General features: G+C 46.3%; 1 protein-coding gene across 1 annotated transcript in view; it reads left to right on the forward strand.

Moving 5' to 3' along the window:
• LOC137519140 (fibrocystin-L-like) overlaps positions 1 to 15395 on the forward strand; it is a 328027-nt gene that overhangs the window by 36638 nt on the left and 275994 nt on the right. Inside the window, exon 11 of the mRNA XM_068237923.1 lies at positions 226 to 342. Within this exon, the coding sequence (XP_068094024.1) occupies positions 226 to 342 (117 nt within the window). The remainder of the gene's footprint in view (positions 1 to 225; positions 343 to 15395) is intronic.

Genomic DNA, 15395 nt, shown 5'->3' on the forward strand with positions numbered 1-15395 from the left:
AAATTCATCATGTCCTGCTTAGGGATGAGCATAATCATTGCTTGGTTGGTTCGTGAGATTTTCATTAAACTTCGGATTGGTTGGCCTTAACCTCTAATCTTTAAATTCAAAACAGAACGTGGAAAATGTGCTTAGTCATCCGTAGTAGACCTGCATAAAGGACATATTTTATTATTTTATTCAGTAGCTGTCTTGTCATGATTTGTTAAAACACTATTTCTCCAGGTGCAAGCGGCCGTGTGGGACATGGTTTCTGGCCAGTGTCTAGATGTCATTGCCAAACAAAAAGAGGGCCCATCGGTGAAATACTTCAGGAACTATGAAACCGATTTCACACTTTCGGTAAGAAAATCTACATTTTATTGGGGAATTATTCTAAACGTAGTCTCTGTTACTTGGACTTTCACATTTGTTTGCTTTTTCATGTTAAAACAGAATACCCAGGTAGCTCATGATGGCCCAGAACCACTAAGAAGGTCTAGGGGACTAAAAGAGACCGGAAAGCCCTTCTACTGAAAAAACAATGCTTAGTGTAATCTTCTTAAAACAGAGGGTATTTGCGATAATTCAGCTTTAAGTGGACATCTGTAGTTTCCCATGATGCATCAGTCCTGAATATGCATTATCTCGTTTTACCCCAAAATCCAGATTCATATCCATTGTATAGCAATCCTACAGCTTATACAGTACATTTTACAGAGCCACATCAATCCATCGGTAGATCAGGACAGCTCCATCCCTGGGCATGATTAAATCCAGACTGAAAACCCACCTGTTCAGTTTGGCATTTGCAGAATTATGTTATTTTGTTAATACTTCATCCTTCTACCAATGACTGAATCTGAGAGAGCCTAAGCGCTTTGAGTCCTATGAGAGAAAAGTGCTATAAAAAGGTTTGCGTTGCACTTTTGGAGCTCATAATAAATGTTACTTTAAATTTGAAGTAACCTGCCCGTTGTCTGGCCATTTTTTCAAAAGGGAGGTGAGTCCACCCACTTCCCCCTTTTTAACAATTGTAACTAATTTTACTCTACTTGGCACCTCTGTTGTTAAACCACATAACTATAAAAAGGTTGTTATTGTTATGAAGTAACAGCCAATAAAATTTTCCTTTCTCCTGGTTATTTTAAATTAAGAAAAAGCCTTGCTGTGGATGTTGCATTATTCTACAATCACTACACCAAAACCTCCCAGCAACTTCAAACGTGATCTCATATGACCAAAGAGCAAAGTGTAGCTCCTAACCTCTTAGCAATTAGATATTTTAATGAAACTGACACCATGAATGGAGAAACTGCTGTGCCAATTAGTACCAACAATGTCACGTGACCTGCAGAGGCAAGAGTCACAAGCTTGTCAGAATCTATTTTATTCACCAAGTTCAACAGGATCGTACTTGGTTTTGGCACATACAGGAAACGCTTGAAGTAGGAAGCAGACAATACTTAATAAGGCCTGGAACCCACTAGCACTGTTTTCTAAGTGATTTGAACAGCTCTTGCTAATGTAATGCTAAGTGTGTGATCCCACTTGAATGTGATTTTACCAAAATCTCCCATAGCATTATATTAGCAAGATCTTCTACGTTACAAGTGCTTAGAAAAAAGCTGCTAGTGGGTTCCAGGCCTAACAACGAAGTAGTCGATGAGCAGTACATCAAAATCAAAAATCAATTGAAGCATTACACCAACCAAAAATGGTGCGGCAATATTAGGACAATGGTAGGACAGTGGTACAGCCTAAGTGAGAACAGGAGGGGGGATGACTGTGGGGTGGAAGGCATTAAGTGAGTTAAAGAGTAGAGGGGAAGAATGTGTTTCTGTGTGGCTGTGCCTCACTGGAGGAGATGATCTGGAACCTCCAACCTGATGGGAGCCAGCTGAGGAGCTGGTTTACTGGGTGGAAGGGATCGTTAGCTATCTTCAATGCTCTTGATCCCACTGTGGAGTTGTGTATGAAGTTAAGTGGTGGAAAGGGTTTCCTAATGATCCTCTCTGCTGGTCTGATGACCATCTGGAGTTTTACTTGTCACTAGTGTTGGGCGAACATCTAGATGTTCGGGTTCGGGCCGAACAGGCCGAACATGGCCGCGATGTTCGGGTGTTCGACCCGAACTCCGAACATAATGGAAGTCAATGGGGACCCGAACTTTTGTGGTTTGTAAAGCCTCCTTACATGCTACATACCCCAAATTTACAGGGTATGTGCACCTTGGGAGTGGGTACAAGAGGAAAAAAAAATTAGCAAAAAGAGCTTATAGTTTTTGAGAAAATCGATTTTAAAGTTTCAAAGGGAAAACTGTCTTTTAAATGCGGGAAATGTCTGTTTTCTTTGCACAGGTAACATGTTTTTTGTCGGCATGCAGTCATAAATGTAATACATATAAGAGGTTCCAGGAAAAGGGACCGGTAACGCTAACCCAGCAGCAGCACACGTGATGGAACAGGAGGAGGGTGGCGCAGGAGGAGAAGAAGGCCACGCTTTGTGAGACACAACAACCCCGGCCTTGCATGAGGGCAAGAAGCGTGCGGATAGCATGCTTTGTACCGCCATGCAGTCATAAATGTAATAAAGATAAGTGGTTCAATAAACAGGGACCACGCGGCAACGCTAACCCAGCAGCAGCAGACGTGATGGAACAGGAGCAGGCGCAGGAGGAGAAGGCCACGCTTTGTGAGACACAACAACCCAGGCCTTGCATGAGGGCAAGAAGCGTGCGGATAGCATGCTTTGTACCGCCATGCAGTCATAAATGTAATAAAGATAAGTGGTTCAATAAACAGGGACCACGCGGCAACGCTAACCCAGCAGCAGCAGACGTGATGGAACAGGAGCAGGCGCAGGAGGAGAAGGCCACGCTTTGTGAGACACAACAACCCAGGCCTTGCATGTGGACAAAAAGCGTGCGGATATAGCAGCAATGCTTTTTGCCGCCATGCAGTCATAAATGTAATACAGATGAGAGGTTCAATAAACAGGGCCCGGAAACGCAACACCATCCCAGATGTTCATTGGTCATGTTACTTGGTTGGGGTCCTGGAGTGTTGCGTAGTCATTTCCAATCCAGGATTGATTCATTTTAATTTGAGTCAGACGGTCTGCATTTTCTGTAGAGAGGCGGATACGCCGATCTGTGACGATGCCTCCGGCAGCACTGAAACAGCGTTCCGACATAACGCTGGCTGCCGGGCAAGCCAGCACCTCTATTGCGTACATTGCCAGTTCGTGCCAGGTGTCTAGCTTCGATACCCAATAGTTGAAGGGTGCAGATGGATGGTTCGACACAGCTACGCCATCTGACATGTAGTCCTTGACCATCTTCTCCAGGCGATCGGTGTTGGAGGTGGATCTGCACGCTTGCTGTTCAGTGGGCTGCGGCTGCATGGGTGTCAGAAAATTTTCCCACTCCAAGGACACTGCCGATACCATTCCCTTTTGGGTACTAGCTGCGGCTTGCGTTGTTTGCTGCCCTCCTGGTCGTCCTGGGTTTGCGGAAGTCAGTCTGTCTGCGTACAACTGGCTAGAGGAGGGGGAGGATGTCAATCTCCTCTCTAAAGTCTCCACAAGGGCCTGCTGGTATTCTTCCATTTTGACCTGTCTGACTCTTTCTTCAAGCAGTTTTGGAACATTGTGTTTGTACCGTGGATCCAGAAGGGTATAAACCCAGTAATTGGTGTTGTCCAGAATGCGCACAATGCGTGGGTCACGTTCAATGCAGTCTAGCATGAATTGAGCCATGTGTGCCAGAGTCCTACCAGAATCCTCATCATCCTCTTGTGAGCGTTGTGATAGTTGTTGTGATGCATCATAGTCGTCACCTTCCTCCTGGTCTGCTTCTGCTGACCATTCGCGTTGAATTGGGGAAGTCCAACGTGCACCGCTCTGGCCCTCGTCAGTGGTGGCATGAAATTCCTGCTCCAACTCCAGCTGTTCCTCCTCCTCTTCTTCGTCATAGCTGCTGGGGCCAGCGTTCCCTGAGGCGGATGGCCTGATGTTGGTACCATCACGCTGATCGTTTTCTCCTTCAGATTCCCCCAGTTGCATCATGACAGCTGTTTCCTTGATTTTTAACATCGACCTCTTCAGTAAACACAGCAGTGGTATGGTAATGCTGACTGAAGAGTTGTCACTGCTCACAAGCAACGTGGATTGCTCAAAATTTTGGAGGACTTGGCAGAGGTCCAACATGTTGGCCCAATCGGATCCACAGAAGCTTGGCAGCTGGCCGGATGCGCCTCGGTACTGCGCCGTCATGTACTGGACCACTGCACTCTTCTGCTCGCAAAAGCGGGCTAGCATGTGCAGCGTAGAATTCCAGCGCGTAGGGACATCACACAGCAAGCGATGGTGGGGGAGATTGAAGCGCTCCTGCATCTTGGCGAGTGCCCCCGAAGCAGTACTGGAATTTCTACAATGTTTGGACACTCGACGCACCTTCAACAGCAGATCGGGCACACCTGGGTATGTCCTCAGGAACCGCTGAACTACTAGGTTCATCACGTGCGCCAGGCAAGGGATGTGTGTCAGCTTAGCCAACCTTAAAGCGCGAATGAGATTACTCCCATTATCACACACAACCATGCCCGGTTTCAGGTCCAGCGGTGCCAGCCACAAATCCGTCTGTTCCTTTATTCCCCTCCAAATTTCCTCCCCTGTGTGCTGCTTATCCCCAAGGCAGATTAGCTTCAGCAACGCTTGCTGACGCATGCCAACAGCTGTGCTGCACTGCTTCCACGATCCTACTGCTGCTGGGTTAGCGTTTCCGGATGAGGTACAGCTTTGAGATGCGTTGGAGGAGAAGGAGTCAGAGAGGTAGGTGCTGCTGTTATCCAGTGGGAGGGACGGCGGTGCAGCTGTTTGTGGCGTGGGCAACACCCGTGCCGTAGCAGGTGAGGAATCGCTGCCAGGCTCCACAAGGTTCACCCAGTGCGCGGTAAGGGAGATGTATCGACCCTGGCCGAACGCACTCGTCCAGGTGTCAGTGGTGAGGTGAACCTTGCAGGCAACGGCATTCTTCAAGCTTCGGGTTATTTTGCTGACCACGTGCTCATGCAACTCAGGCACTGCAGAGCGTGCAAAGTGGTAGCGGCTGGGAACCACGTAACGTGGGATGGCCACTGACATCATGCCCTTGAAGCTGTTTGTCTCCACCAATCGATATGGCAGCATTTCGCAGGCCAGAAGCTTGGCTATGCTGGCTGTTACTGCCACGGCCCGGGGGTCATTTGCTGGCAATTTCCTCTTGCGCTCAAACATCTCCGACACAGACAACTGAACCGTAGCGCTGCACACGGAAGGGCTGTTGGTTGTTGTGTTTGATGAACACTGGGAGACCTCAAGAGCACTACTCCGGAAAGTGACAGTGTCAGCGTCGTCTGATGTTTGTGAATGTTGTGAACCACGCAATGGCTGGGCTACTGCTGCTGCTGAGGCGGGTCTGGTGAACCCAAGGGAGGCAGTGTTGTTTCTGGTACCCTGTCCTGACGCGTTTGCCCAAAGAGTGGGATGTTTGGATAGCATGTGACGGCTCATGCTGGTGGTGGAGAGGTTGTTAATATTTTTCCCCCTGCTCAGGCGGGTCTTGCACACCTTGCAAATCGCCATGGTAACATCCTCAGTGCAGTCTTCAAAGAAAGCCCAGACTTTGGAGCACCTGCCTCCTTGCTGGCGATTTCTGTTTGCTCCTCTTTTGCCTCTCACTTGAACTTCCACGCTTGTGGTGCCTGAAATTGCGCGCCGCCTACCTTGTGGCACAAGGCGAACTCGTGCAGCAGTGTGTTCTTCAACAGACTCATCTGTGCTGCTGCTACGACGGCGATGTTCTTGTTCACAAACAAAATCTGGGTCTCTGTCCACATTGTCCATACCCTCCTCTTCCATCTCCTCAAACTCGTCATATGTCATTGTGGGCCACCGCCGTGGAGTAGAGCTCCCCACAACAACCTCTGCGCAGCACACTCCAACGTCGTCTTCCAGATCTTGTCGGCCGACCTCCTGCAATTGCAACCCCTCCTGCCCAAATTGCTCTGGGATTTGGGTTTCCGAGTCCTCTTCGGACTCGCCTTGTATTTCAGTGCGCGGTGCATTTCCCACAGTTAACGGTTGTGAATCCAGGCACAACATTTCTGGCTGTTCCTCCATTGACCTTTGAAAGGTGGAAGTTTGTTGGGCTGGGAATAGCTCCTGCGAATACCCCATTGTGTCCTGAGGTAATTCATCGGACTGGTTATCTGGCAGTTGTGTGCGTGGTGTCGCTGCCGGTTGTGTCAGCTTTGTGCCCACTGGCTCCTTGTAACTGGCTGAGGACTCGGACCTCGTGCGTGATGTGCTGGTGCTGCTTAACCCACTGCTGGACGCTTGAGAGGTCATCCAAGTAATTATCTGGTCCTGTTCTTTTGGATTTGTGAGGGTTGTTGTCCTGGACAACATGGGCGGTATTGAGTGGGTTTTCTTGGGTGCTCCCCTGTGGCCTGTACGTGAACCGTCAGGGGAAACACCTCTTCCCTTGCCCCTCCCTCTTTCACCGGATTTCTTCCTCATTTCACTTATCCTTACAGTACACGCTGACTGGCAGCAGTACAGTGGCAGTACAGAAATGCTATACAGTACCACTATTCCCAGCAGCGACACAGAGCACAATGCTATACAGTGACGGGTGAGCGGTGTACCACTATTCCCAGCAGCGACACAGAGCACAATGCTATACAGTGACGGGTGAGCGGTGTACCACTATTCCCAGCAGCGACACAGAGCACAATGCTATACAGTGACGGGTGAGCGGTGTACCACTATTCCCAGCAGCGACACAGAGCACAATGCTATACAGTGGCGAACGAGCGGTGTACCACTATTCCCAGCAGACACAGAACAGTACACAGAATGCTATATAGTGTGGCTGAACGAGCGGTGTACCACTATTCCCAGCAGACACAGAACAGTACACAGAATGCTATATAGTGTGGCTGAACGAGCGGTGTACTACTGTTCCCAGCAGACACAGAACAGTACACAGAATGCTATATAGTGTGGCTGAACGAGCGGTGTACTACTGTTCCCAGCAGACACAGAACAGTACACAGAATGCTATATAGTGTGGCTGAACGAGCGGTGTACCACTGTTCCCAGCAGACACAGAACAGTACACAGAATGCTATATAGTGTGGCTGAACGAGCGGTGTACCACTATTCCCAGCAGACACAGAACAGTACACAGAATGCTATATAGTGTGGCTGAACGAGCGGTGTACCACTATTCCCAGCAGACACAGAACAGTACACAGAATGCTATATAGTGTGGCTGAACGAGCGGTGTACTACTGTTCCCAGCAGACACAGAACAGTACACAGAATGCTATATAGTGTGGCTGAACGAGCGGTGTACTACTGTTCCCAGCAGACACAGAACAGTACACAGAATGCTATATAGTGTGGCTGAACGAGCGGTGTACTACTGTTCCCAGCAGACACAGAACAGTACACAGAATGCTATATAGTGTGGCTGAACGAGCGGTGTACTACTGTTCCCAGCAGACACAGAACAGTACACAGAATGCTATATAGTGTGGCTGAACGAGCGGTGTACTACTGTTCCCAGCAGACACAGAACAGTACACAGAATGCTATATAGTGTGGCTGAACGAGCGGTGTACTACTGTTCCCAGCAGACACAGAACAGTACACAGAATGCTATATAGTGTGGCTGAACGAGCGGTGTACCACTGTTCCCAGCAGACACAGAACAGTACACAGAATGCTATATAGTGTGGCTGAACGAGCGGTGTACCACTGTTCCCAGCAGACACAGAACAGTACACAGAATGCTATATAGTGTGGCTGAACGAGCGGTGTACTACTGTTCCCAGCAGACACAGAACAGTACACAGAATGCTATATAGTGTGGCTGAATGAGCGGTGTACTACTGTTCCCAGCAGACACAGAACAGTACACAGAATGCTATATAGTGTGGCTGAACGAGCGGTGTACCACTGTTCCCAGCAGACACAGAACAGTACACAGAATGCTATATAGTGTGGCTGAACGAGCGGTGTACTACTGTTCCCAGCAGTGACACACAATGACTGGGGGGGACCCTGGCTAGCGTGGCTGGAGCGCGAACTACCCTGCCTGCCTACCCAAAGCTAAACCCACAGACAAATGGCGGAGATATGACGTGGTTCGGGTATTTATTTACCCGAACCACGTGACAGTTCGGCCAATCAGAGCGCGTTCGGGTCCGAACCACGTGACCCGTTCGGCCAATCACAGCGCTAGCCGAACGTTCGGGGAACGTTCGGCCATGCGCTCTTAGTTCGGCCATATGGCCGAACGGTTTGGCCGAGCACCGTTAGGTGTTCGGCCGAACTCGAACATCACCCGAACAGGGTGATGTTCTGCAGAACCCGAACAGTGGCGAACACTGTTCGCCCAACACTACTTGTCACTAGCGAAGGAGCCAGCAAACCTGACTAAGATGGATGAGCAGACGACAGATTTGATTTGAACTTCTTTCGTTGACAAAGGCAGAATAGCTGTTGTTGAGCTTTCTTTTGAATTGAGGCGATGTTAGCCTTCCAACTCAGATTGTCGGGGATGGTTGTGCCCAGGATCCATATGTCGGATATTCTTTCAGTGCCATTAACCACTTAAGGACCAGGCCATTTTTACCTGATCTGTGCTGCTTGGGCTCTCCAGTCCACAGCACAGATCAGGATAGAGCCAATGCAACCAGACTTCCCCCCTTTTTTCCCCACTAGGTGGATATCCTGCTGGGGGGGTCTTGTCGCCGCCGGCTATTTTCGACTTGCTGAAGGGGCTCCTCAAAGTCCCCCTCCGCAGTGATTTTCGGCCTCCTTGTCCTTCCCTCCCTCCCCTCTTCCCCCTGGGCGGCGCAGGACAGAGATCCATCCTGCACCGCCTCTAATAGGCTTCAGCCTATCAGACTGCGGCGATCCCCGGCCAATCAGAGTGTGTGAATGGAAGCAGTTTATCCAGCTAAGAAATCTGATTGGCTGTGTGTGGCTCCACTTCCTTTAGTGAATTTGAGCAACAGTCAGCCAATAATAGACTGTACCAAGTTTCGGGCCTCTGCCATTAACAGTGTAAGAATGGCAGCAGTTTAAGTATTCCCCTTGAAAATCAATAGGTGAATGCTGATTAGCTGCTCTAGGCTCCACCCACTTTCCTGAATATTAATCCCAGTCGCTCAGTGCCCAAGTGTGCCAAGTTTGAAAACCCTGTGATTAACAATTTAAGGGCCTGTTCAGACTATCTGCGTATGAAGAATGCGTTTAAAATCAAAGAAACGCAAGTTGAAAAACGCATGCGTTTTTCTTGCGTTCTAATGCGTATTCTATTGCGTTTTGCACACACACGTGACCCAGGGGAAAAAAAAGAATTATGGGAACCGCAGAGGAAAACGGACGCTAAAAACGCAACAGTACGCCTTTTTTGATACGCGTCCATAGACTTTCATTGCGTTCGTTTCTATGCGTGACGCACAGAACTGCGTGCAGCAATGCGGATGAGAAACGTATGCGTCTCATACGCATACATGTGAACTAGCCCATTCAAAAGCATTAGGAGCCGTTTATATGCGTTTTTGGTACCCAGACACGTTCCCTGAAAACGTCTAGGAACGTGCATAGTCTGAACAGGCCCTAAGAATGGCTGCAGTTTACATTTTCCCACTGTAAATGAATTGCTCAAATGTAATTGGCTGTTTTATGCTCCGCCTACTTTCCCTGAAATTTTGACCTCACTCACCAAGTGTCCAACCGTGCCAAGTTTGGGGACTCTTGCTTTATTGCTGTGCACATGTAAGCCTTTTACATTTGTTCCATTGATGTGAATGGGTGAAATCTGATTGGCTGATTGTGGTTCCGCCCAGGTGTGCAGCGGGGACGTGAGACCCCCAGAAAATATCATCTCATGTAGCAAGGGATCTGTATATCAAGTTTCATTGAAATTGGTCAAGGTGTTTTCGAGTGATCGTGGCACAAACACACATCCGAAATAGATAGATAGATAGATAGATAGATAGATATTTATTTATTCTTATATTCCACCCTGCAATTACATTTCTTTATTATAGAAATTGGATCACCAGATATACAAAGGAGGGGGAAACAGGGATTGTTGGCATGTACTACATGTAGTCTATTATATCATATTAACCTGTTCTTATCCCATGGGACAAGTATCTACATCCCTGAAAACGACACCTGACCACCCAGGGGCATAGATACTCGTCCCTTCCTGTTTATGGGCAGTGTCATGTGGTAGTGCAAAGATTGGTGAATGAGAACATATGTTCCCAAAGCTAATCTAAGTGTCTCATGTATGAATGATCACTGTTGCAACGAGCAACAGTGATATTTTCATTGTAAATAAAGTGAACTGTCATTTCCTGCTTGCTGAAATGCAGGGATTCAGTATTCCAACCAGACAAGAGGTATTTGGACACATCTAGCAGCCAAAAACAAAATTTTGCAATAAAAAATATAACAAAATAAATTTCCTATACATATAATGAGCCCATTAACACCTTCTGTCTCCTCTGTTGCCCACCACAAAACACACTTGTTAAGAAAAAAAGTCAAAGTGACAGAATTTAACACACAATGGCTATCATTCATAAAGCATTTCCGCGTGCGGAAATGCTTAAATCAGCTGACTTTACCGAACACCTAGCAAATCCGGCATTCATAAAGGCTCCTTCCGCATGAAAAGCTGACCTTACCGAGCACAGCAATAAATCACCGCCTTGTGCGCTGATTATTGTAAAAAATGTAGCAAAATGTTAATTCATAAAGATCACCGCAAGCGGTGTGAGGTCAGGAAGTACCTCTCCCTCTGATGTGGCGATAACAATGCAAGTGAATGGAGACACACAGACCTCCCAGGCAGCTGCAGCAGAGCGGAACACGGAGAAATGTATCAACTCAGCAGCTTCCGTGTCTCCGCAAGCCTACCGCCTGCATACCGCCAGCCTAGTTCAGGGAATCTCCGCACTGCTACCGCAACTGGATACATTTTTATGAATCAGCAGCCAGAAGTCTAAAACACCGCCAGCGGTGTTTTCCCGCACTGATTCTCTATACCGACAGCACTTTTATGAATGATAGCCTATATGTAAATGATTACCTTAGGGACTTCGCTTTTTAAATATGTATTCCATGAGGGTGTATTATTGTTATTTTTGCAAACAAGGGCTTGTAATTATTGATACTCACAAACACAAAGAAAGATATCTTGCGCTTCTGATCCCGGGTAACCAATCAGAGATGTTTTCCTCTTATGAAGTCGTGCACTGCGACGCTCCGTGATAGGGAAACTTGGCAAAAAGATTAAAGAAAAATGGAGCGCGCCATAGCGCATTAATCATAAAAGGTTGTTTATTAAAAGTTATACTCACAAACACAGTTTGTGCAATTCGCATGTCAGCGGAAAGCCAACCGCTTGCCTCAACAGGGGAGGGTGACGCGCTGTGGCCAGCAGCGCGAGTTCCGATGGTCTGGGCTCCGTCTCGCTGTGAGGTGGGCGTGGCTGGTATTCAGCAGGCGTGTGACGTCATTACGCGTTTTCGTCAGATGGCGTCACTCGCGTACAGGCGTACACTTATATTGTTGCCCTGCATTGTCGCCGTGGTAACGGAGAGGGAAGCTTCAATAAGCTTTATTGAACTACCGATTACGTGTCACAAACAAATGGTGCGGAATTGTATTGGGAATAAACTTTGTGTGGCTAACCAGCGCGTCATCCTCCGCATTTTTTTAGCACTCATATACATTAAAACTTTTTACCAGTAATTCATATACTGAACATTATAAATTGTATCAATAATATAAAACGACATTAAGAACACTGGATCTGCAAATCAAAACGGCAGATGGCACACAGGAAAACTCAAGTGGAACAAAGAGGGAGTCCCGATCCACCCCTCAGCGCTGCCTGGCACTGATTGGCCAGGCTGCGCAAGGGGTCGGGGAGGGGGGGGGGGGGGCTGCGCGGCATGGCGGCGAGCGGCGGATCAGCGGCGAGCGGCGGTGATCCGAAGTTACACGCAGCTAGCAAAGTGCTAGCTGCGTGTAACAAAAAAAAATTATTCAAATCTCCTGCATGACATACCCCGAGCTCAGCTCGGGATTATCGCCCAGGAGGTTAAAATGGCGAGGAACAATATGTTTTTCCACCCCATCAAGTATGTTCCTCTTATGTATGCCCAGTCTAAATTTTGGGCACACACAAGTCAAGGGGTACACAACGTGATCACTAGCACAGTTTATAAAGTCCTTTAGTTCATGGACCTGGTGATTTCTGTCAATTACCTCCATGGCTCTATGTTTAATGAAAGCCACATCTTTTTACATTGCACCTGTAGGTGCCCTTCAAAGAAGGGAACATACTGCCAGATCTTACTATCTTCTTCTTGACATTACTTGGGGCTATGCTGTTCTCGATGGACTTGGCTCTCTTAAAAATGACTGATGGGCGTTCTGGGATAATGGCCTCGATTCATCAACACTTAGCAAATTTGTTAACAACAGTTTGGTAAAATACCGAATTTGTTAACTTCATTTCAGGATTCATCAAAGTTATCTACAGCTGTTAGCGAACATTCGTTAACGATTCGGTAATGATTCGCTAAAACGGAAGAAAGTGCCATCCATGAAAATGAAAGTGGGTGTGGTTTAGCGTTACATTTAGGATTAGTTATCTCCTTCACTGCTCTGTCGTTATTCCTGTCAGATCATTGCTGACAGAGAAGATGGAGCCATTTGAAGTGGTTATGTATCAGCTGAGAGTGATTCAAAGGCGCAGAAGGGCAAGAATAAGGTCTGCAACCATATAAATTTGTAAGAGAATTGATTTATTTGCTATAACACGACATCTGCATTTCTCTTGAATCATCTTGTAAGAGAACACAGGCAGTGCCAGGGTTAACTAATTTTGCTAGCTGCGTTATAATTTTTTAGAAAAGGCTCCTATCAAATTGTGGGATTGTCCCAACCACTTCCAGAATCCTGGTCCAGGTGTAAAGCCCTATTCAGAATGTTGCTACGTAGTGCTCAAAGGACTGCCTTTTACCCACAATTCCACGGGAATCTTATGGCCTTGTGTTAAATTACCGCTGTAAAATGGAAATATCGACACGTTACCGAATGTTTACCGAATTGTTATCGAATGCCGAAAAACCTTGATGAATACAACTAGAAATCGCTAAACTTCGAATTCGGTAATTTAACAAACTGGAAAAAGTTACCTCAAAGACAATGATAAATCGAGGCCATTATCTCTTAGAAGTGGGTCCTGTTTCAAAATAGGCCAGTTTTGAGTCACTATATTTCTAATGGTATTGGAGGCTTCAGTGTAAGTGGTGATGAAAGGGAGGTCGGTATGTGGTTTTACGTTAGTTTCGGGTTTTCCTTTTTCTTTAGACTTGGGCGCCACTCTATACTCATTCAATGTCTTTTTTATGTATTCAGGCTTATAATCCTTCTCAATGAATTTGTTGGACAGTACTTTGCCCTGTTCTAAATAATCACTATCTGAGGTACAATTGCGTCTCAGTTGACAGAATTGGCTTCTGGGGATGTTTTGTATCCACCTTCAGTTATGGCAGCTGGAAGCATGCAGGTATGAATTACCTGCTGTGGGTTTAAAATGAGTTTTGGAGCATATATGACCTTCGCTGTCAGCAAACAGCTCTAGATCTAAAAATACAAGGCTCTCATCGGAGATGACATGGGTGAAGATTAGACCGAAGTTGTTGTTATTGCAATAGATCAGGAATTCCCCAAAAGTTGTAGTATCTCCTTCCCATATTAACAAGATATCATCAATGTACCTGGTGTAAAACACTAGATGGCAGTTGGCAAAGCTGGGAGCAAATCCCGCCCCCATTGAAGTACCACATATCTGTAAATACAGTTTGTCCATAAAACTGAAGTAGTTGTGTGATAAAGGAAATTGTAATTATTGTTAGAGTACAATGAAAAAACAAAAACACAAAATGGAAAAAATATACCTTCATTTTCAAATAAAATATTGTCGCCTTACATTGTACTAGGGACATAATTTAAATGTTAATATTACTAGGACAAATAACAAAATAAAAATGATGGGTTTAATCTACAGTTGCATGCTTTATTTTAACGTTCTAATGGCTGAAAATGGAGAAATTATTAATTTGTTCCATTTTTTTCTTCTTACTCCCTTTAAAAGGCATATAGAATAAAATAATTCTTAGCAAAAAGTACCACATAATTTGTGACTAAAGAAACATTGTATAGATCATTTAGTGGTAATAATTAGTCATACATTTATTGCTGTATGAATGGAAGCAGCAGGGGAAAATCCCTTTTAAGATCACACTTATTCTGGTCATCTAGATAATTATACCAACAATCATCATAACAGGAAAGCGTTGTCAGTATTAGCTTTATCAACCCACAGACAATCGGTAATTGTTACGCTTGGTGGTATATCCTCCACGGTCAGCACACAATGCAGATTCTGACGTGAAGGAGGTACACACACTAGCACAAGGAACCAGGATATCCCCAGTTTAGTGGAGGAGAGGACTGACTCCGACAGGAGATGTGGCGCACAGAGCAGGCGTAGATCCGAACAGCCACAAACAATCCTTTCACTGTAGTGGCTCAGCGCAAGGTAGCGCTGAGCGCATAAACCAGAACTCAGAAGATCAGGACAGGTAACAGAATGAACGCTTGCTTAACTAGTCACTGCTTAAGTGACAGCAAACGTCCAAGCCAAGACAGACTGAAATGAGGCAGCCAATGCGAATGCAGCGGTGGCGTGCCTCACAAGGACAGGACAGAATAGTCGGGAAATAGAGTCAAAGAAGACAGACGTAATACAAATATACAATAGGTATGATTTCCTAGCGTATTACGATTACAGCTATCAATGAACTACAAACGACTAACTGACATATGTATATATCGGCGATAAACCGATATATGACATAAGCAAGGAACACTGACTAAGAACTGGAGCAGGACTAGGAACAGGACTGAACTAGCTAAGCACGGGTGATCACGATACGCGCAACCTACCAAAACGTGCTGGAAACTAACTGACTGAACACAGGATATAAACAGTTTGAGTACGTATATATCAGCGACCAGTGATGCTCATCCGAGCTCGGATATCCGAGATACTCGGATATCTAGCTCTTTTTTCACTATTCGAGCTCGAATACCGAGCTCGAATAGTATTAGCTATCCGGGTTGTGCTATCCAAGCGCACTCGGATAGCAATCAGCTATCCGGAGATATCCTAGCTATCCGAGCTCAGATAGCGTAATCCGCTCGGATAGCGTCACGTCAGACGTCACCTCGAGTCTTCACAAGCGAATCAGAGGGCTCCCAGC

The sequence above is a fragment of the Hyperolius riggenbachi genome, chromosome 5 (genome assembly GCF_040937935.1).
Source record: "Hyperolius riggenbachi isolate aHypRig1 chromosome 5, aHypRig1.pri, whole genome shotgun sequence".
Taxonomy (NCBI): domain Eukaryota; kingdom Metazoa; phylum Chordata; class Amphibia; order Anura; family Hyperoliidae; genus Hyperolius; species Hyperolius riggenbachi.